This window comes from Ambystoma mexicanum, chromosome 3p (assembly GCF_040938575.1).
Source record: "Ambystoma mexicanum isolate Mex_15411 chromosome 3p, UKY_AmexF1_1, whole genome shotgun sequence".
NCBI lineage: Eukaryota > Metazoa > Chordata > Amphibia > Caudata > Ambystomatidae > Ambystoma > Ambystoma mexicanum.
In genome coordinates this window covers 215525263-215546351 of record NC_090925.1, presented here as the reverse complement: position 1 = coordinate 215546351, position 21089 = coordinate 215525263, and the positions used below count along the sequence as shown (strand labels likewise).

At 47.2% G+C, this 21089-nt stretch overlaps 1 protein-coding gene across 2 annotated transcripts in view; it reads left to right on the top strand.

Annotated features, from left to right (window-relative positions):
* CHD4 (chromodomain helicase DNA binding protein 4) overlaps positions 1–21089 on the top strand; it is a 497532-nt gene that overhangs the window by 431915 nt on the left and 44528 nt on the right. For both annotated transcript variants that reach the window (XM_069650684.1, XM_069650685.1), the window contains exons 36-37: positions 19282–19390; positions 20306–20438. In XM_069650684.1, the coding sequence (XP_069506785.1) occupies positions 19282–19390; positions 20306–20438 (242 nt within the window). The remainder of the gene's footprint in view (positions 1–19281; positions 19391–20305; positions 20439–21089) is intronic.

The following is a 21089-nucleotide window of genomic DNA, read 5'->3' as shown; positions in this document are numbered from 1 at the left end:
TCTTAAGTCTCTTAGGATTTCTGTATAGCTGTGGGGTGTTTTCTGTGATAGGGGAGGCCTCTCATCCAGTGCACCCACTCCCACTGCTAGAGTCCTGCTAGGGTGTCCTCTGCGGAGCCCCCGAGTCCTCTTCTAACTCTAGAAGTAAAGTACTTGCCTGTTTGCCCAGTCTTCCTAAGGAACTCTGACTTTTGCTACTTAACCTATTCTGACACTGTCTGTTGGTAACTAGATCCTAGTGACCCCCCTTCTGCCACTAAAAATACTCATGCTCCAAGAATAAGGGAAATACTTGTAAGGGATTGGGCCTTTTGCCTAGAAAAGAAAGTGTCAAAGTTACTTTCTTGGAAAAGTGTTGGTTGGTAACTGTAACTCAGAGTGAACAGTTACAAATGTTCTTACTTAACTTGGATGTGTGAGGCACTATTCTCAAGTATGGTTAACATCTTTCCTTCCTTATAAACCGTTCTTCCATTCCAATAAAAGTAGATGTGTAGGTATATTACTCACCTGTGATTATGTTGTGCCTCTTCCCAAACCTAATGTTGGTATCACCATATTAGTCCTGTTAGGATAATTGTATAAGTGTCCCCCAACTGGATCTTGCTACCCCTGACTTGATGTTAGCCTGTCCATAATCAGTCTGTATTAGGTTGTTGTCTACCTAGAATAGCTTTGAGTCATTCAGTAAAGTGTAACATTAGTGTTTACTTTCCCTATGCTATCAAAACCATTGACTTTGGTTCTAACTGTCCCTTATAAGTCATACATAAGTAACTTTTATTGCTGGGAAAGGTTTAACCTAGACTTCATTGGGAGACTGAAAAGCTATATGGGTTTTACTTAGCTTGAGTTAGCTGTGTACCATCCAAAAATAAGTTAGTCATTGCTTATCTCAATCTGTGTTTCACTGATCTCAAAAGCACCTGTAATTAAATTTCTGATGCTTGTTAATTTGCTTAGAATCACATGCTGTGCATATGGCCTGACATCCAGTGGTAACCAGAGTAGTGCATCTTGTCTTTCGGGGACCGAAGGGGGACGTTGGCATAGGCGTGTCTGTAACACTATCCATATCGTGACGTGTAGTGTACTCAAAATCCCTCACGTGCAGAGTTCCCTACGATTTATTTTTTTTAGTTTTTATTTATTTTTTTTATTTTTTTTCCTCCCAGATAACTGGTCACCATATAGCAGAACTCTTCATAAGAGACATTGTTTATCTTCCGACTTTGTTGGTAATTTCCCCTTACGTCACTTTGGCGATTCAAGCAACCTCGATGACTACAGGAAGTTTTGATGGCAGTAGATTGTGGCACCTAAGATCCGGCGGCTGAGCCATCCACGTGGCCGGGCCCTTTGGCCGGCCTACACAATAGGGAGAGTGGGGTCGGGGTGGCCATACATTTTATGTCTTTCCTCTTTCCCCCTCTTTGCACTCTAGGTCTGGTCATCTTTGTTTATACCTTTCCCTATGGAAAGGACACCATTTAGATTCTGCCCTAAGTGCCAGAACGTGTAATTCTTGTCTCCCCCTATATTACGACGAGAAGCGGTGTGCGGCTTGTAAGCTCCTTTGGCCTAAGACCCTTAAGGAGCGCCGTGTAAAGCGGTGGGCCGCGTACTGTATGTCACGGGCTGAACCCTCTTCCCCAACCGCCACACCCACCGAAAGTGACGACGGCACTGACGATGACCTAACATACCTTGAGGTGGACACTTCTATGTCTGCCATGCCTGTCCCTGACCCTTCAAGGCCTGACGCAAGTCTTGCAGGGGCGTACAGAAAACGTACAGAAAACACTAAGCATACAACCCACCACCGGTTCTGCCGAAAGGTGAAAGCCCCAACAGGGCCGTCAAAAATGTCAGCGGATGCTTCTGATCGCGTAGTTCAGCAGCCTTCCCTACATCCGCAGCAGTGTCTTGCGACTGGGCACTCCAAAAACAAGGGCGCTACCTCTAAATCGTGATTAAACGCCGAAGCGCCGTCATTCGACACTCCGGTGCCCCCTAAGGGCCCGGTAGGCCCGAAACCTTCTACTAGGCCTCCTAGCCTTTCCAAAGGCGAAAAATCTACCACTAGGCCCTCTGACCCGTTAAGTTGCGCCGATTTGGCGGAGATGGAAGAAAATATCGCAAGGATAACTTTGGCGGTTGGTCTGGTAACTAAGACGCTGTCGAAACGCATGGAGCGTGCTGCAGACAAGTCTAAAGACACGGCATGGTGCTCCAATACTCGCAAAAACTACAAGGACAGGAGCCTCTGTCCAACACCCTTGGAGACCAATTTCGACGCCAAAGAGCGGAGGACAAGGTTTTTCCACCTTTGGGTCCTTCTGGTTCCTCAAAATGGACCAGGGAGAAGTTCAAAGGGTGCATGGATGGTCTTGAAAGGATTCTCCCTTTCTGAGCAGCCTTCTCCTAAAATCTTGTGAAGACCCCTCTTTTGAGATCTGCTTCACGTTTTCAGGAAAATTCGCTCAGCCTTCGGCCCACCATGAAGATGTGGTCCAGATGGACACTTAAAGACATCTACAGCGATGAAGACGACCCACCCTTTCGGCAGGAATACCCTGAGGACCAGGCGGATGCCATGGACAACTGGGAAGAAATCCAGCAAGTGGAAACGGAACCATGGACGCTCCCCACGCAAGTTCTGGACACTGTTCTATACCTAGATTCTCCTCCAACCACCCCGGCTCCCCAGGCCTAACCTGTAGACTATCAAATGGCCTTCAATGCCATCTTAAAAAAGGCAGCAGAGCACTTTCAAATCACTACCCAGGAGGCGATGCCCAAACTAGACTTTGTGGAAGACATTCTCAAGGAGAAACCCCCTTCAAGCCAAGCCATTCCCTTCCAAACTCTGTTAAGAGAAGATTGGCCCCCTCCCTGGTCATGCCAGCTCAGACCCGGACAGTGAACCCAAGAGTGGAAAAACTATTTCGGCCAGCTCCTTCAGACCCTCAATATATAAAAGGCCTCGCCATCCCGACTCCTTGGTAGTGACTACCACCCGGAAACAGGCAGGGGTACCCCTTGCTATGGGGGAGGCACCTCCAGATAAGAAATACAAAAGATTGTATGCCCTAGGTAAACGTGTTACCTCGGCAGCTGCATATATCACTTGCATAGCGAATAACACCACGCTGCTTGCCAGTTATGCAGACTCGCGATGAAACCTTGTACAAGAAGGTCTCCAGGAGGTTCCTGAACCTGCTATGTCCAGGCTTCTCACCATCGTGGCCGGGGGCAGGCACGTAAATCAGAATATAATCAAAAACACTCTGGCCACTGCTGAAACAGCAGGCAGGGCCCTAGCCCAGGGCACAATACTCCACCGTCATGCTTGGCTCTGCAACTCTGGGTTCAAGCCTGAAACACAGGCTGCCCTTATTAATAAACCCATAGAAGAGACCAATCTCTTCGGGAAAGCGGTCGATGATGCTCTGGAGACGGCCAAGAAAGAGCATGAAACTCTTAAATCATTACAATTAACTCAGAAGCCGTCCCCCAAAAGGGGAAGCGGTTCTAGTCTGTCTTTCAGAGGGCAATCCCGTGCAGGTCAGAAATATAACACGGGGAAACGAACTCTGGGCAAACATCCGGAAGCCCCGCCAACTACCCACCTCGGGGTCAGTGAAGCGGCAGAGGCTCCTACCCCAGAGAAGCCACAGCCTCTGGTCAGAAATTACCAACAGATCCAGGTCCCCTCCCATGTCACTGCGGTCGGGGGGGGCGTTTAACATCTTTCCTCGCGGCAAGGGAGGGGATAACTTCAGACCAGTGGGTTTTAAAAACGTTCGCCCACGGGTACTGCGAGGAATTCGCCCGACTGTCACATTCACGACGCCTCTCGCCGGACCATCTGCAGATCCTGAATTAAGAGGTGGAAGCGCTTCTAAGAAAGGACACCAAAGAAGCAGTCCCTATTCTTTAGGTAAACTAGGGTAGCTATTCAGTGTACTTCCTTGTACCCAAAAAGGAACTCGCCATGCGCCCTGTTCTAGATCTGCGCCCAGCGAACAAATTTATAAAACCTCTAAAGTTTTGTATGGTAACGCTACAGGTAGTGATCCCACTGTTGAAACAGGGGGACCACATGGCAACATTGGACGTGAAAGATACATACTTTCGTATTTCAATGTTGCCAGCGCACAGGAAATATCTAAGGTTCATGATGGAGGATAGGCATTACCAATTCAAGGTGCTCCCCTTTGGCATTGGGTCAATGCCAATGGTGTTTACAAAGGTCCTGGCAGTAGTAGCAGCACACCTGCGCAGACCATCCGTCGCGGTTTACCCTTACCTCGACGACTGGCTCATAACAGGGGACTCTTAGGATACATGCTTTTTGAACACCCAGAAGACCTTAGACCTTCTGTTCAGTCTGGGATTCTCTATCAACGAGAAAAAGTCCAGTCTAGTCCCCAGTCAAAGCAATTTCTGGGGGCTCTAATCTGGGCGAAGGATGGCCAAGTCTTCCCCTCCGAGAGGGTTCAGAACATGCTTTTTCAGATCCCTCAATATGTAGCCATTCGGGAGGTGACGGTACGCAAGGCAATGCGCTTGCTGGGCATGATGGTGTCATGCATATACTTGGTTCCCAGCCAGTGGTGTCAGGCCAGCGGACAATGGGAAGATCTGGTAGTTGTCTCGCCAGCCCTCGTTCTCTCTACAATGGTGGTCGAGGGAAAACTCTTGAAGTGGAAGTCCTTCACCACCCCCGCAGTGGAAGCCACTCTCACGACAGACGCATCTCACGGGGTCAGGGGCTCACCTGCTTTAGCAGACAGCGCATGGAGTGTGGTCCCCACAAGTAGCATCCAACCATATAAATCTGCTAGAGCTATTGGCTGTGTTCACTGCACTGAAAGCCTTTCAGACTCGACTACAAGGGAAGACCGTTCTGGTTCTGACAGCACCGCAGCCATGTACTACCTGAACAAGCAAGGAGGGACACTCTCCAGGGCTATCCAAGCTGTCCCAACACATTCCAAGGGAACTATACGGTTAGGTCCATTTTGAGCGCGTTATAAATTCCTCAATCAAATCAATCTGCTGGCGGACGTGCTCAGCAGAGATTTCCCACTGCCCGTAGAATACGAATGGCGTCAGCACGAATACAGTCCGTCTTCACAGAATGGGGCTTCCCAGATATCAACCTGTTCGCAACTCAGAACGCCCAATGCCAAAACTATGCCTCCTGGTACCCCAGAACCGCTCCAAGGGGAATGACTCTGGATAACATGGTCAGGGAAATTTGTTTACGCTTCTCCCCCGGGCTCCCCTACTCAAGATACTGCACAAAATGCACCAGTCGCCATGATATTGGTAGCCCCATGTGGGCCCGCCAACCCTGGTTCGCTCATCTGATGGAAATGGCCCCCTCCACCAGTGAAACTACCCTGCCCGTGCAACACGTCTCAGGACAGGGGGAGACCCTACACCAATGCCTACAAACTCTGAATTTAGCAGCCTGGCTCCTGAGGCCATAGAGTTTGGACACCTTCAGCTCCCTCAGATGCATGGACATTCTCAGTGAAGCTAGAAAACCTAACACCCGTTATTGCTATTCCAGTATATGGAAATGCTTTGTCATCTGGTGTAATACCAAGGGTCGTCGATCCCATCGATTGCTCACCCACACACATTGTACTGTACCTAACCCATTTGTTAGACTCCGGACTGGTCTTCAATTCCCTAAAGGTTCATCTTGCTGCTCTCTCAGCCTACACCACGTCACAACAAAGTGTCATCTTGGAAAATACCGGCGATTAAAGCCTTTATGGAAGGGGTTAAGAGAATCCGTTCCACAAACCCACCACCCCCCTGACCCCCGCCCCCATATCTCACCCAGCTCCTGGATGGGATCTACATGTGGTTTTAACCAAACTCCTGAGATCTCCTTTTGAACCAATGCATAAAGCAAGACCTTACTTCCAAGACAGACTTTTTTTGGCCATCACTTCTATTAGCAGGGTTGGCGATCTACAGGCCCATTCTGTTCTAGACCCTTTTTGTTACAGTCCACAGGGATAAGGTACTTCTGCGCACTCATCCCAGATATGCGCCTAAATTCATCTCGAAGTTCCATGTGAACTAATAGATCTAACTATCCACTTTCTTCTAGAATCCCACTAGCAAGGCTGAAAAGAAGCCTACACACACTAGATGTGTGGAGGGCAGTCATGTTCTACCTAGAAAGAACGAAACCACTGAGGAAAACGAACCAATTTTTTGTTGTTGGCAGCTGGTAGAGAAGGGGATCCTGTCTCTAAATCGGCTATCTCAAGGTGGATTGTCAAATGCATCACACTGTTTCTCTCTTGCTAAGAGAAAACTGCCCTTCAAGCCTAGAGCACACTACTCGGGGCACTGGGGCTTCCATAGCATTCATTGCAAATGTTCCCCTAGAGTCCATTTGCAAAGCGGCAACCTGGAGTTCTGTACACACCTTTACAAAACACTATTGCCTAGACACTCGTTCTAGATCTGACTCAGGTGGGACAAGCAGTATTAGAACCTCTTCTCACAACCCACCTCCTGGTACTGCTCGCTAGTCTATGCACAGCATGTGATTCTAAGCAGATACAAGCATCAGAAGACATGCATTACTCATCGTAATAGCATTTCTGATGTGAATCTGTTTAGATTCATAAGCGCCCTCCCCGCTCGGGGTGGAAGGAACATAGGCGTCCTTTCTACTTTCTCGATTCATGTACTCTCACAATAGCCCTGGGCTCCCTCATGGCAGAAAAAATACAATCTCAGGGACCTCGGCGCGCGAGGGATTTTGGGTACACTACATATCAGGATAGGGTTAGTGTTAGACACGCCAATGCCAACGTTCTCCTTTTGGTCCCCGAAAGACAAGATGCAATACTCTGCAGTTACCACTGGATGTCGGACCATATGCACATCATGTGGATCTAAGCAGATATAATCATCAGAAATGCTATTATGGTGAGTAATGCATGTCATTACATCCTTGGGTCTTACATAGTATAACTGTGTTTTATCACAAAAGTAGTTATAGGTTTTTATTGTACCTAGAATAAGTGCTCCGCTATTCACAAAAAGTAGATTGTCCAGTTGACTGACAGCGATTTGTACCGAGTCACTGTACAACTGGTAGCGTCTACTGCCCTTGCATTACTGAATGTAATTATGAAAGTAACTATTGAGAATTCTCAGAAATATGCTAATTACTCTCTACCTTGGAGACTCCCAGCATTTTTGTTGGACTCTAGGGCTGTTTAATTTCCTAACTGGAGAGAGTGAGACCCCTTTTCCCACTCATGTATTTTTCTGTGATTTGAACTGTTTCTTTTGGTTGAGTTTGCCAAACTCCATAGGCATCATCTTTTGACATTGTGACACACAGCACCTTAAGTGTACTGGCAGTGTTGGGCAGAGTTTGTATGCAGTACCCTTTGAGACCACTACACACAACTAAGACTACAGGTGTAAGCAAAACCAACCTTTGGTATAAGTCTGTACTACAGTTTTTGGTAGCGGAGCTGAGCAGCCAGGCTTATCTCAAGAGGGAATGTGAGCTTGTAATAAGGTTACACAGAGGTCTACAATTACAAATATTCAAATAGACTCTTGTACTCGAGGTTTCTTAGTGAAACTTATTAATTTATTTTACAGTCAGTTATAAACACATTCAATAGAAGGCAATATATAGCACACACAAATATACTTCAGTACTTTATACTATAAGATTTTGAGCCATTTAAACTACTTTGATGGAGGAGCAAAATGGCATAGGTTAATAAAATGAAAGTTACAAGTATTCTTAAACAGTGCATATGTTTTGAGTTCACCAGAGTAGTTGATTCAATGCAATAGATTAGGCCAAAGTCAATAGGCTAAAGTCTTGTATAGGATAAAGCAGTTTTGGTAGTTAAACGTAAAAGTCTTTGCCGAAGTTCTCCGAAGTAGTTTGTAAAAGAAGCGTCTGTTGGGTCACAAGCTGATTGGGCCTGCAAGTTGAGAAAGTTTCGAGCACTTTCACAGTGAGAGGTAAGTACTCTCTCGATTCACAGTACCTTAACAATGAAGAAAAAGATGCAGCTGAAGACGTCTGTTCCTGGCATTTCCTGCAGATCTCGCTGTTCTTGAGCATCAGTCGTGGGGAACAAGCAGTAGGACGTCGGGGGGGGGGGGGGGGGGCGCCTGCACTGCGCAAGGACTCGTCAAAAAGATGGCACTCGCAAATCTTCGATTCTGGTAGCTGTAGACAAGCACACAAACTGGTGTCCCTTTCCCTGGTTATTCGGTTTCTTGCAGCACTCTGAGGAAAATACAACCAGCTCTGAGAATGGTATCCAGGTGGCTTAGTGTCGAGTTGATTGGTCGCACCAACTCAAAGGGAGAAGTCGTCCTTGCAAGGCTTCAGTCGAACTTAGCGAATCGGACCTGCAGCTGGGCTTCACCAGGCAAACAAACGGTCCAGGAGTTGCAGTAGCTGTCCTCTTCAAGCTAGTCTTTGGTTATTTCGTTCCAGTAGTCGACTCTGCTTTCCAAGCCAATAGATTTGCCTTTTATCCAGTTTCCTCCCATTCATTCCAGCCTAGCTGCCACTCCCCCAGCAGGGTGGCTGTCCTTGCCGGAGTGTGCATTTGGGTCTCTTAGGAGACTAAGCAGAGTTTTGGGCACCTCCCTCACTTCCTGCCCACCCCAGACACCCAGGCGCCAGAGGCAGTCTTCAGTCCTGAAGCCCGCCAAAGGCGATGGAACAAAGAGACCAAACCTGGTTTGGCGGGGAGAGAAACTCTAGGAGGACCTTTCCAAAAAGAAATGACGAAAAAAGACCACTGGGACCTGTTTAAACAAAGGGGGCTCGGATGCCATCTTGAAAAACATGGCACCTGTGATTTAATGCTACTGGTGTTCGCGGTCAGGAAAAATCATGGTAGTTGTAAAACCATTGCCACCAGCCATTTCGAGAGGAAAGGGTAGTATTTGACTGCTACATGAGTTACTAGACATGGGGGGGGGGGGTTGATATTAAGTAACCCCTCCAGCACTCTATTGTAAGATAGGGTGTGCTGGGTCTAGGAATTTGAAAAGACTAGTAAAGTCAATTTCACTTTACTTTCTCTGGGAAACAGTAGTTCATCCCAGAGAAGGTATTTAAACCTTGTGACAGCCTAAAAGGCTTCCCTGTGCCACTGCACTGAGGGTGCTGTGCGACACACATGAAAAGATGTCTATGGAGATGTCTAAAACTACATAATCGAATAACACAAGAGTAAAATGCACATCAAAATGCATCAGAGAGAGGGGGGGGGGGGAAGGCTCTCTCCAGGTAAAAAAAATCAAGTCCTCAAAGTCTTTCAGATTTCCCCATGTTTAAATGCCTTCTCTTGGATAAACTGTTTAATTGACTTTACTTGTATTTTAACTTTCTAGACCAGCACACAATCTCATAATAGGGTGCTGGAAGGGTTACTTAGTATCCCCTTTGTCTAGTTATTCATGGAACATTTGTGTTGCCCTTTCTATAATAGATGGCTGGTGGCAGTGGTTTACTTTTAGCTACCATTGGGAGTTTTTACCATGGGCTGTGTTTGCAGCTGCAGTAAAGCACCCATGGGTGCCTGCCCATTTTGTCAAAATGGCCATAGTCGTCTTTTTTTCGCCATTTCTTTGTGCAAAGGCCCTTCTTGAGATGCACTCTGCGCGCCAAACCAGATTTAGTCCCTTTTTTTGCCTTTAGCGGGATTCGCGGGTGAAGCCCACCTCTGGCTCCAGTATGTCTGGCAGGGGAAGGAAGTGAGAGGTGCCGTAAACTCCCTGTGCTTAATCCCCTAGGTTACAGGAATGCACCCAAAGGTGATTGGTCGGCTGGCTGTCCAGCAAGGACTGCCACCCTGCTGTGACTGGCAGCTTGGCTGGAATGAATGGGAGAAACCTGCATAAAAGGTGAGGTCTCTTGGAGAGGAGGAAGTCGACCACTGGGCAAAGGAACCAAGAAGAAACTGGAGGAGAAGCTTGCTGCACCTTCCTGGGCCATTATTTTGCGTGTTGAAGCCCTGCTGCAGTGCTAAAGATCCAAATGACATATAGACTAGAGAAGCCCGGAACTGACAACTTCTTCCCTTGGGTTGGTGGGACCAACTGACCCCAAGACGCACTTGACTGGAATCCCTCTCTCGGCTGGCTGTACTTCACTGCTGCTGGAACCAAGTGCCAGGGGACAGGAACACCCGGAACGAGTGCATCATCTTTAAGCCGGACCAGAGCTCCAGGAATTTCCAGAGGACCCTCCCGAAGCAGGGTGACGAGCCTAAGCCACCTCAGTGCTGGACCCCAGAAGCAAGGGGAGCCCACAAGGTGTCCAAGAACTGCAGTGGTGCCATTTGCCCGTAGCTGAAACCGTGAAGAGCTGCTGATCTGGTCCATTGTCGACCTTCGAACTGCAGTGCGAGAGTCCTACAGACGTCCTTGTCCCCTCAACTGAGGCCCAGGAACACAGGAACTGCAGGGCTGCAACCTCAACAGAAGCCAGCAGGATACTTTTTTACTAGGGGTACTTGCCTCTTGTTGCTAGTAGCTTGCTTGTTCTCACTGGAGACGTGCACTAGCTGCCTTTTGTAGAGTTGCTTGCATCTTTGCTTTTCAAAAGACTCCCAGCTTGTGGCCCAACTACAAACTCTCTCTATTTTAACAATGTGCAAGGCTTTTGTGCCATCTACAAGAAGTGCCTCGGCTCCCCTAGACTTTATTCAATTGACATTGGCTGTCCTGGCTCCCTGCAGACTCTTCGGACCCTTTGACTTCGTGTTTTTCTGTCCCTCCTAGGTCATACATAAGTTACTTGTATTGCTGGGAAAGGGTTAATCTAAACTTGTTAACCTTTGTTTCCTTTCCTTCCCTAACCTTTTCCTTTTTCCACAACCTCAGTATTGCATTAAGTGTTGATCTATCACTGTCCGCAGCGTCCTAGCAATTAGTCACCTCAGGGGATAGGAAGTGTGCGACACATCCCAAAAGGGTATCTACTTAACTGAAACTGAAGGAGTGTATTTCTGAAGTGTATTTCATTGTTGCATATTGCCCTTTCTAAAGAAGGCTTATTTTAAAACTGACTGTTAAATTAATACATTATTTTGATAAACCTTGAGTATGTGTTATTTGAGTACTTGTCACTGTGAATCTGTTACATCTCTACAGCTCACAATTATCCCTCTTAGATGAGTCTGGCTGCTCAGTCACTCTACCAACTTGTGTAGTACGGGCCTATACCAATAGTTGGGTATCTATTGCCAAGAGGACAAGGCTGGTGTAGTCTCCCACAGGGTTACTAAATACAATATTTCCGTCTTTTTTTCCATTTTAGTGTTCCTTGTCCTTTCTTGTTCCTTTCCCTGACATCTAGGGTGGGAAATTCCTTTGTGTGATTGTTCTCTTCGGCAATACATAGTGTCAGTATTTCTTTGAACCATTTGTATTACAATTACATTTGTGCAGATTGTACAGCCCTCTCTCCCTCCTAAAATGAGCCTGGCTGCTTGGTCTACGCTACCAACAAACTCTGATGGTACAGCCTTATACTAAGAGTGGAGTCTTGTACCGTCTCAGTTGAATGGTTTTACATAGCTCTTAGTTGGACTTCAGAAAAACTGTCCTAACGTGCTGCACCATCGACAAGTCGGTTGCTGCTCAAGGGTAGCCGTTGTTCACTGCCTGAGGGGTTACTGGTGGATTTGGATCACAGTGGGCTGAAGTTGGGGCCCATCGCCAAGACTGCTGTCCTCTATGGTCAAGGGAGTTTCACTGGTGCTTATAGAGCGCGCTGAACCCTGAGGTAGCTAGGCGCTTGACTTGGTAGGAGTTACATACATGTTTATACATTTACACGGTACAGTAAATACAATTGTCCCTGAGGTGATTGGGTGCTTGAAATTGGTTAATTTTACATACAGGTTAGTTACAAATGTGGTACAATTGATACAATAGAAGGTGCAGATGTCGTTTTAGGTGCAGTAGCATATGCAGATAGAGTAATATACATAAAAGGGTGAACATTAATAAATAAGATGAGGGTGAGGTGTAGTAGGTAGCTTGATAGTCTGTGGCAGTCATTTATACAGAATATACACAAGATATTTGTACATCTAGGGTGTTAATTATCTAGAATTTGGAAAAGATGTACAAGCTGTGGTAGGATGGATGTGGGGTTGGATTGGGTGAGGAGCCAAGATTTTACTTTGGCTGTCTGGAATAGGTTATGTGGTTGTGACGTGGTATGTTTAGAGCTACTCGAAGAGCATTGTTTTGGAGGATTTGAAGCTTGTGGATATTTTGTTTGCTAGTGCCTAGGTAGAGGGAGTTGCAGTAGTCTATTTCTGATAAGATTAGGGCTCTTGACAGTATGATGCAGCTTGGTGTAGACAGGAATGGTCTGCAGGCAATTATTAACTTGGTAGTGTAGGCCGAGGCTGTGGCGTTCATTTGTTTTGAGAGAGCTAAAATGGAGTCGAGGTAGACCCCCCAAGGTTTTGGCGTTTTTGGTGACATTGATGTTTCCATCTATGTTGAAGGCGTTGTATTGTGGGTTGAGTTTGATTAGTCTTTGCCTGCAGCCAATGAGTAAAAGCTCGGTTTTGTCGTTGTTGAGACACAAACCGTGCTTGGCCATCCAGTCCTGGATTTTGTTGTAGATTTCATTGAGGCGGGAGGAGTCAGTCACGTATATGCCTGTGAGCGTGATGAGGATCTGTGTATCATCAGCGTAGTTGGTGTATGGGACATTCATGTCGTCTAGGTCGTCGAATAACATCTTGGTAAAGATGTTAGAATGTGGGGGAATACGCAGGAGCCTTGGTACTTCATAGGTAATGGGTGAGGGTTCAGCTGCTGCAGTGTCTGAGAAGACTTGTGGATCTTTCGGAAAGGAAGGATTGTATCCATTTGGCTGCATTGGGTGAGGAGGCGGCTGGTGGTAAGATGTGAGGTTAGTATGCTGTGGTCGACTAGGTCGAAGGCAGCAGAGGTCTAGCAGGAGGAGGAGGGGGGGGAGGAGGGATGGGAGGCCGTTGTCTTTGGCCATTTGGATCTTCAGGTCGAGAAGGGCTGTCTCTGTGCCGTGTCTCGTTCTGAAGCCCGATTCTCGGAGGCCTAGAAAGTTGTGTGATTCGAGGTGGTTCTGAATTTGGATGTAGGCTGCTTTATCAAGGATCTTTAGCAGAAATGGGAAGGTGGTGATGGGGCGGTAGTTTGTGGGAATGTTGGGGGTCTAGAGTGGGTTTCTTAATCAGGGGTTTGACCCATGCGTCTTTAAGATTCTTGGGGACAGTACATGATGCAAAGGAGGAATTGATAAGAGGTGATGAAAGGTGGGAAGTTTTTGGCTCCTTATTTAATAATGGAGGCTGGGCATAGATCTCCTTCACATTTAGAGGGTTTGATGCTGGCAATAATTGATTCTACCTGTGTGGTGGTGACGAATGAAAAATTGAAGAGGTCTGTGGTAGGTTTGCGCTGGGTAGGGGTGGCAGTGTTGGTGCTTTTGGAGGCTAGGAGTTTTCTTTTGTTTTCTATTTTGGTCTGGAGGAGTGCTATTTTGTCAGAGTGCTTTCTGGATGTGGGCACACCAGGTGGCATCATTGTCACAAGTGGATTGGGGTGGTATGGGCGCTTCCATTTCTCTAATAATTAAGAGTTCCTTTACATCGGATTTGGCATTTAGATTTCTATTGTTAAAGGTGTCACTTTTGGTTTTAACAATGGCTGTTTTGTAGTTAGTAGCAGCGGTTTTAAATAGGGCCATGTTTTGGGGTGCACAGTCCTTCCATTTGGTTTTTAAGGCTCTTTTTGCTTTCCTTGGGGGCTGTCGGGCTTATGATGGGCTGGATGTGGGGGACGCAGGGTCTCCAGGGTGATGGCCTTTTTGTTTCTAGTAATGGCTGGAGGAGCTTGGGCAGGTGGTGTTTGAATGAGGGGATTGCTTCTAGTTCACATTGGATGATGTGCTGGTCAGACCAGGCCCATGGGGTGTTGGAGAGTAGGCTAAGGTTGCAGTTTAGGTTGGCGATCCAGTCGAGCGTTCTGCATTTGCAGTGGGATGGCTCAGATATGAGCTGGAGGAAACATAGATTGAGGAGGGATTGTTCAATGGTAGATGCGTGGGTGTCTAATGGATCTTTGTATCCTAGGTTGAAGTCTCCGATTAACAGGATTTTGGATGTTTGTTGTGGTTTGACAATAAGTTAAAGATGTCATCTGTAAAGATGTCATCTTCAAAGGTCAAGATTGGGTCAGGGGTCTGTAGATCAGGTGTATTAATATTGTAATTTGGGTGGAGATGGGTCATTTGACAGACATGAGTTCCCCTGAAGGGAAAGGTAGTGAGGTGAGTTCTCTAATGTTAAGTTGTGTTCTGGGTATGATGGCATTTCTCAAGCATTGGATCTTTCATGGATTCACATGCTGTGTATATTCCCCGTCAGGCTGGGAACCTCAGTCATTTTAACTTAGCGTTTTCGTATGGAAAACTACGACACTTCAGTGTCCTATCAATGTCCTTTTTGGGTGCTTTAGCCACCACCAATAGGACGTAGGGTATAAATAGCCCCACCCCTGTGGCTTCCTTTCATTTTTTTTTTTTTTTATATATATTTATTGCATTTTATAACAGTACAACCAGCAGGGCCTCAACACGGCCTCATATAACTCCCTTAGAACACCCTCCCTCCCTTCTTTTACCTCCCTCCCGCCTATCCAGGCCGTTGCTAACTACACCATAAATTATATATATGTTTTTTCAGTCTGGAATGGTCGTGCTTTCGCCCGAGGAGTCCACCATCTTGGGGCTGAATAGCGTCACCGTGAGCTCCACCCATTGCATTAGATCGTCTGAGGAATCCTGTCCTTGTTGACGTTGGGCGATCTCCCAGGCCCCAGTTTCGGCCTGTGTCCATTTGTGGAGGTCTTCCCACCATGTTGCTAAGCTCGGGGCCCGGGGTGCTTCCAACCCATGGCTATGCGTCGTTTCGCGAGTATATACATTAGGTCTTTTAGCCTATTCAGTGGCCTGTTTTTCCTCTTCCCGGGATATCTGCCCAGAATACATGCTGTGGGTGTTTGCACCTCCAGGGTGATGTCGGCCTCGGCAACCTTGGTTTTGATTTGTGCCCAGAAGGACTGTATAGTGGGGCACTCCCAGAACATATGGGTCATGTTCGCTTGGGGTTCGTTACACTTTGGGCATCCCGTGGTGCTGGCTCTGCTGAATTTAGAGAGGATATCAGGTGTGAGGTATGCTCTGTTCGTTATGTAGAATTGTATCAGCTGGAACCTGGCATTTCTAGATACTTTTTTGTGGTATCCAGTGATGGTTTCCCACTCTGTATCCTCGAATTGCAATCCGAGTTCCGTTTCCCACTTCGCCCTGCACTTGAGGTCGTGCTGTGCAGCGTTGTGAAGCAGCGTTTCATAGATCCTAGAGGTCTCATGACCCCCCTCTGCTGCCGCTAGCAGGCTCTCGATCCCTTCGTGTCCAGTGTCTAAGTTTTACGTTGATGGCCAACGGGAAGCTAAACTTTTTACTACAGCGTTGTGCAGTAGGAACTGTCCCGTGTGTATTCCTGAGACCTCATGTAGTTCAGCAAAGGTCAAGATGCCCTGTTCGTCCACCAGGTCCCCCACGGTGGCAACGCCGTATAGCTCCCATGTGTCCCTAATTATTTTCTGACTCCCCGGTCTGTTTGCCATGATTGCAGCTATCGGAATCTGTGGGGAGTAAGGGTCTTTTAGGTCCATGGCTTTGCATGTTCTTTTCCAAATCTCGATCCCGAGTAGGATCAGATACGGGTACCGGTTTTTGTGGCCTGACTTAGCCCATAGCAGGTCTCTTAGCAGTATTTGGGTGGTTCCTGGCTGCAGCAGGCGGGTATCGGTGGAGGCGTCGTCTGCCATCCATTGAATCACATGTTTCAGCTGTCCAGCCAGATAGTAAAGTTCGAAATTGGGGACCTTTAGGCCGCCTTTGTCATAGGGTCTCTGCATCGTGTCCAGGGCGACTCTGTGCCTTCCTTCCTGCCATAGGAATTTCCTACAGAGCTTATGCAGGTCGTTAAAGAATTGTCGTGGTGTATTGTATGGCACGTTGGTAAAGTGATAGAGCAGTCTGGGTAATGCTACCATTTTGAGCAGTCCCACTCTGCCGGCCACCGATAGCGGGAGCCTGCCCCAGAAGTCCATTGATTTCACTAGTCCTTCCTTAGCTCTGAGTGTGTTGAGAGCATGTTCCCTATTGGGGTCTCGATGGATCGCGATACCCAAATATTTGAAGGTGGTGGGTTCCCATTTTAAGGTTAGTGTGGGGAGCTCTTTAGCCCCCAGCCCGCTTAGGGCCGCTAGGGGAAACAGGCAGGATTTACTGTGGTTTATTTGAATCCCTGTGACTCTGTGAAACCCTTCTAAAGTCTCCAATATATAGGGCAGTATGTGTTCGGGGTTTCTCAGGTAGAGGAGCATGTCATCTGCATACATAGAGAGCAAATGGGTAACCCCGTCTATGTTAATGCCCGCATCTCCATATTCCTGCCTAATGTATGCTGCAACGGGTTCGATGGCAATAATGTACAGCATGGGGGATAGGGGGCAGCCCTGTCTAGTGCCTCGGGATAGCCTCCATTTGTGTGAAAAGGTGTTGTTGATGCGCACCCTGGCCGCTGGGTCGGTGTAGATGAGTGTGACCCATTTAATGAAACTGGGCCCCATTCCCATTTTTGACAGGGTGGCTAGTAGCCATTTCCAGCGCACCGAGTCAAATGCTCTGGAGGCGTCTAAAGACGCCACAGCACATTTCTCCTGTCTACCTTCGGTGCTGTGAAGTGGCTTCCTTTCATATTTCAACCGTCTCCCAAGTGTTGGGCTCACCTCGTGCTCGTGGTTTCTGCACATGCTTGTGTGATTGTTTTTTGCAGTGTCTTCAGGAAAAACTTTGTTCCGGCCCTGTGCTACTTGCGGGCTGAGCAAGGTGTATAAGGGAGACTGGCATTTGGACTGCCTCTATTGCCTTTACCCCCATCACTCGGCCGATTCTTGCGAGATCTGTAAAGGGTTTTCACAGAAGACACTTAAGGACCGCAATCGGCCGTTGGTGTGTTGGCTGAATGAGGGTATCTACCTTCCTCTGAGGTGGGGTCGGTTCGTAGCCTGGCATCTGAAAGGCCTGTTCAAGTGGCTGATCATCGCCGGGCGACGAGCCTCCGGCTAAGAAGTCCCTGCCTGCCCCTGGGGCGGAGGTCGGGAAGAGGGGTCGCTCCTCTTCGAGTAAACACCTGTATAAGGGGGGCGTCTTTGTCCAAGCTTGGTCGATCGGACCAGTACCGAGGGTCTGGAGGTAGGCCCGAGAAGTCGGCGTCGCAGGTGAAGGCCAAGATGGACTCGTCATCAAAACTCTCCTCTTCAGGGGACCATCACAGGTCGTCCGCGAGCAGGGGGGAGTCTAAACACAGGTCCAGTGGGGCCAGGCAGACGGGAGGTGTGGGGGGGGGGGGAGAGGGTGGATTGCCTGGAAAATCTACACCACAGGTTGTGGTTCCAACTAAGTCATAGACAGGAGTCCCGTTGTCGACGGTTTCTCTACCAGCTCCGATGCCGTTGACCGTTTTGGCTCCGGCGACGACTGGGGATAAATGCCTGATGTTCTCGTTGACCAGGATTGATACGGACAGTTTACTGCCGACGGGTGAGGCTTGGCAGTCCTCTGCTCTGGTGAGTCCGCAGGCGATGTTGTCGCTCCAGGTCCTGTCCACGCTGCAATAATTGTTGGGCTAGCTGGATTTCTAGAGTGAGCTACGAGGATCTGTCATTTATGAGAGCACATTTAAGATTAGGTGGGGGGGGGGTGCTTGTAGTGGGTGAAGGGGTGTGATCTGGCGAGGCAGGTGGTATGGTTGGGTGTGCAATAGCCTAGGAGGTGGTTCCTGCAGATGGTGTTGAGGGATGGAGGGATGGAGGGATGGAGGGATGGATGGATGGATGGATGGATGGATGGATGGATGGATGGTGTAGTGTGAGTTGCTTGTGTTTTGGTGTGAGGTGAAACTGGTGAGAGGTTCCATGTCTAACCTTTGGATCTTCAATGATGGAGAGATGTTGAGCAAAATGGTGAGTCTGTCAGGAGCCATGGAGTTGTAAGGGAGGAGGTGAGCTCGGGTGATGATAGGCTGCTGGTTAGTGCAATGGAGGGTAATGCTGGTGAGAAGGCATAAACAATAGCATTGGGACGGGCTAGTATAGATGTGTGTGGGCAGGCAGGTTACGACAGCAGCATGTAGTACTAAAAGTAAACACTTCAGATATTTAGCGTAAACATGGGTAGCAATTACATCATAAGTATAGCTTATAGCAGTTTACAGATCTCTGGCTGTAAGGGTGGGGTGGTGAAGCTGTACCGAGATACATAGCGGGAATATGCTGTATTTGTTTTCAAAGCTATAGGTGAGTATGCAGGCTGCGAAAGCAGCAATTGGCAATGCAAGCAGAAACTTCAGACATTCACAAAAGTTTAGAATTACAAATCTAAATCTGTAGATGCCGGGTGGTACCGCTGTACTGCGTAAAATAGGCGTGTACTAATTCAGTATATTGCTAATACTGAGTGCGCCAGCTGGGAATAGTGCGTGGAGCAATTCCAGTACATGCATGTGCTATTGCAATATTGATATTTTATTTCGATCATGCTCATACACAAGTGTTTCAATACTACCGGTGTCTAGCTGTAAGTGCCGAGAAATGCAGCAGAGGGCATCACTGAGTGTGTACATACAAATATGAACTTTCGGTTTAGATAGAGGTTGTGGGCTGGTCAACAGTTTGATATTAAATGCAATGTTGGAGAGAAGGGCTATTGCGATATATAAAAGTGAATTACAAAGGCTATTACAATTTTAAATTTAAACATAGGCTATTGACAATTGGTGAGAACATGTAACTGCTGAATATGAATTTGTGGAGCTGGAACACGGAGTGGTTATGGAATTGTGGTGGGCTGTAGAGGGTCATAGGAGAGATACTAAGTTGGTTGAGTTTCAGGTGGGCAGGAAATGTGACTCCTTTTTTAAAAAAATAAAAAATTGCAGATGCAACATCGGTGCTGCTTGAAAAGTAGGGTCTTGAATAATGTTCCCTCTTCAGGGAATGCTGATAGCCGGGGGAAGGGACGCAGGAAGAGTTGAATGCAATTTACAATCCTAATATGAGCCTCTCCCCCAGGCCCAGAGCTGAACAGATTTTCTTTAATGTTTCTAGAGCTTCATTCATTGTGGCAGAACGAAGAGCGAGCGGCCACAGTGACGAAGAAGACATACGAAATTTGGCATCGGCGGCATGACTACTGGCTGTTGGCTGGTATTATAAAGTATCCTTTGCACTCTGTTCTCCAGATAGCACGTTGGTCCTCACTGAGGGCAGTAGCAGTAAAAATGGTCAGTATTTTAAACAATATGGTTCACTGCCCACTTGATTATGGGCCATGTGGTATAGTGGCATTCCCAGGAATAATTGATTCACATTCTGTAAACCACTCCTGTGTAAGTAAATTACTTCCTATTTTATCTCAATTGGAACCCCCTACCCAACCTCTCACTGCAGTCCTCCACCTCCTAGATGTTCATATTTCATTTTAATGAAACGGTGCTTTAGTGCATCCCTTCAACTTCCGAGGATAGAAATTTGTAGTGGAGAGTTGATCACCGAAAGTGGGTGAAAAAGCAGGCATTTTGAGTGCCCATCTTGTCACCCCTTTTTTGCATTGTAGTGTAGAGATGGGCAAATGACACTACTTGTTTGATAGTGTGCAGGATTATCCACTTCATCAATTTCCACGCCCCAAGCAGAGGTGGAAATGAATAAAGTTTCAAATGCTACATACAGTAATTCAGAGCATCTGAATCTGTTACTGCGGTACCAGCAGTATTCTCGTAATGTGGCTTTCTACATGTGATGGCAGGAAACTGTATTGGCTAATGTCAGAACAAAATGCAATACTGAATACTTTTGTGTAAATGTGTGCATCTTCATGCTACGGTGGAAGGCTTTAGTATAGGGTCTGGTGGTGGCTTTTTCAGGCTTGTATCTTCATATGTGGTGAATGTAGAAGTGTGAGCAGGATTCAACCCAGAGAAAGAATCTGTTGTATTGGGACTGGTTGAATTGTCTGGTAGCTTAGTGTGGCGATATTGCCATCCGAGGGCATTGTCAGTGCGAGACCAGGGCTTTTGTATAAATTCAGACTTCATTGTGCTTTATTTTTTCCTTAACTTCACTTTTTTAGTCATGGTTATGCCCGTTGGCAGGATATCCAGAATGACGCACGCTATGCCATCCTCAATGAACCCTTTAAGGGTGAGATGAACCGTGGTAACTTCCTGGAGATCAAGAACAAGTTCCTGGCTCGCCGTTTCAAGGTTAGTAAAGTCACCTAGTGCTGCGTGCTTCTTCTGCCCCTGGGAGAGAGTAGAGTGCACCATTGCACAGCACAGGCATGTCCCTTTCAAATAGAGAAATACCAGACTCTTGCCTGGCTTACTGCCCATGTCCCACCTGACCGTGCCTGGTAATTTTGCATAGTGTCACTCCTTTCTGTCTAGAGCGAGCAACTGTGTGTATTCTTCATCCACATATTTTTCTGCCTGGCAGACTAGGAAAACTCCCCCAACAGGCAAGATTTTATCAAAGTCCTACTGGCAGTAAGACTTTAGTAAGCTATGGTTTGTAGATCCCCCAACTTTTCGTATCGGTCTATACTAGCTCAGGACCTTGGTAGTGTGGCAGAGCAGTCAGGCTCATCTTAAGAGGAAAATGTGTTCTGTTGGCAAGTACTCTGAATCTTAGACGGCACAACAAAGAAGCACTTAACACATGTTCGCTATTTATATAGCGCTCTATATATCATTGGTATGACCCCAAAGCGATGGTCGGTTGAACACCCCCTGGGACCGTAGTTGAGGTAAGTCTAGAGTAAGGTGTAATGGGGTGCTTGGGTGCACCGATTATGTGCGCAGATGATGCAATTGTCTGATGGCAACTGCATCCTAGCATTAGGTGTGGTGGTATTT